At 46.0% G+C, this 1,716-nt stretch overlaps 1 protein-coding gene across 1 annotated transcript in view; it reads right to left on the bottom strand.

The window, feature by feature from the left end:
- Tbl2 (transducin beta like 2) overlaps window positions 1-1,716 on the bottom strand; it is a 13,881-nt gene that overhangs the window by 7,869 nt on the left and 4,296 nt on the right. Inside the window, exon 3 of the mRNA XM_031338194.1 lies at window positions 893-1,077. Within this exon, the coding sequence (XP_031194054.1) occupies window positions 893-1,077 (185 nt within the window). The remainder of the gene's footprint in view (window positions 1-892; window positions 1,078-1,716) is intronic.

Genomic DNA, 1,716 nt, shown 5'->3' with positions numbered 1-1,716 from the left:
CTGTCTGAAAAAAAAAAAAAAAGGGAGGCTTTGTGAGGAGCAGGAAACTACAAGAGTCTCAACACTCATAAGGCCCCTCCCCAAGGTTATAGAAATAGAAACAGTTGCTGGGAAGAGAGGACCGTTTATTGGAGCTGCCTTAAAGCCCAATATGCAGCTCCAATACAGCTTTGACGAGTCATCATCATCCATGCTAACAAGGGCCTTCTATGATTCGACTCTCAAAGAGTTGTTCACATTCTTTTAAGCATCCTTTTACCCATAATCCTCTAAGTAACCCCAATAAACCCAATGGTTCACCAAGTATTACACAGCACAATTACTCTTTGGTCTGTTGTTGATGCCCTACCTAGGGTAAACAGACTTTTGCTTCTATTTCCACGGACAAAGGTGCACAAGGCCACACTAAATACCAGCACAGGGGAGACTGGGGCAGAGAGATCACAAGTTCAAGGCCAAGCTGCATTACCTAGTGAGAACAGCATAGCAAGGCCCCATGTCCTGTCTCAAAACAACCAAAAATCTAAAACCCAAGAAGCAAGAAAGGTTGAAGGCGTAGCTTGGTGGTACGTGTGATACTGAGTTCAGTCCTGACAGTACAAGAGAGAAAAAAGAACTCATAGCTTTGGTTCCTTTCATTTCTAGAGTTTAAGAAGTCATAAGAGCTTCCAAAAACTCACGGCAGATTCAAGTTTGTAACATCAGGGTAGGGATGATCTTCCTGTCCCTGCTTCCTTCTATAGAGCAGAGCCTGCATACTGTCTGAATACCCTTTTTATGTCACAACAAGGTAGACTCCTGATCCCTCCTCACTAACCCCAACTGGATATGTGAAGGTCACAGCCATGAGCTGGGCTTTTGCAGGCAAGCGCGAGGCTCTGTCTTGTCCCACCTGCAGTCAGGGCTGAAGCGCACCAAGGTGGCATGGTCCAGCTCCACATTGGCTCTCAGGCTGCGGTGTTCTCGCTGGAGGAAATCTTTGGTGCTCCAGATACGGACTGTGCGGTCATCTGCACAAGTGGCCAGGTACTTGCCGTTGCTGCTGAAGTCCATGCAGGATATATTCCCACTGTGGCTCTAGGGAAGAGAATGCAGGAAGGACCAATGAGAAACCCCTCAAGTGGACGGGGAGGCAGAACCTATGGCTGCAACTCTGGCTCAGGGGCTTGGACGACCGACAGTCAAAGACAGAATAGGATACGCTAGTTCTGCTAGCTCAGTTCTATAATCCGGGCTCCTTGGAAGCTCAGCAGTAGAATGCCAAGTTCAAGGCCTACCTAGGCTACCAAGTAAGTCTGAAGCTAGCCCAAGCAATTTAGTGAAACTATCTTAAAAATAACAGTAGAGGGGCTGGAGAGATGGCTCAGGGGTTAAGAGCACTGACTGCTCTTCCGAAGGTCCTGAGTTCAATCCCAGCAACCACATGGTGGCTCACAACCACCCGTAATGAGATCTGATGCCCTCTTCTGGTGTGTCTGAAGACAACTACAGTGTACTCATATATAATAAATAAATAAATAAACAAATAATAAAAATGTTTTTTTAAAGAAAATAGAAAAAGTAAATATAAAAGTAGAATGGACTAGGACTGTAGTTCACCAGCACAGTCTTGCAGCTGCAGAGCACTTATGTAGAAATCTGCCAATCAGGGGCTGGAGAGATGGCTCAGTGGTTAAGAGCATTGACTGCTCTTCCAGAGGTCATGAGTTCAAATCC

This window comes from Mastomys coucha, unplaced genomic scaffold (genome assembly GCF_008632895.1).
Source record: "Mastomys coucha isolate ucsf_1 unplaced genomic scaffold, UCSF_Mcou_1 pScaffold22, whole genome shotgun sequence".
NCBI classification, from domain to species: Eukaryota; Metazoa; Chordata; class Mammalia; order Rodentia; family Muridae; genus Mastomys; species Mastomys coucha.
The sequence above is the reverse complement of the archived record's forward strand: the minus strand, read 5'-3'. Positions and strand labels throughout refer to the sequence as shown.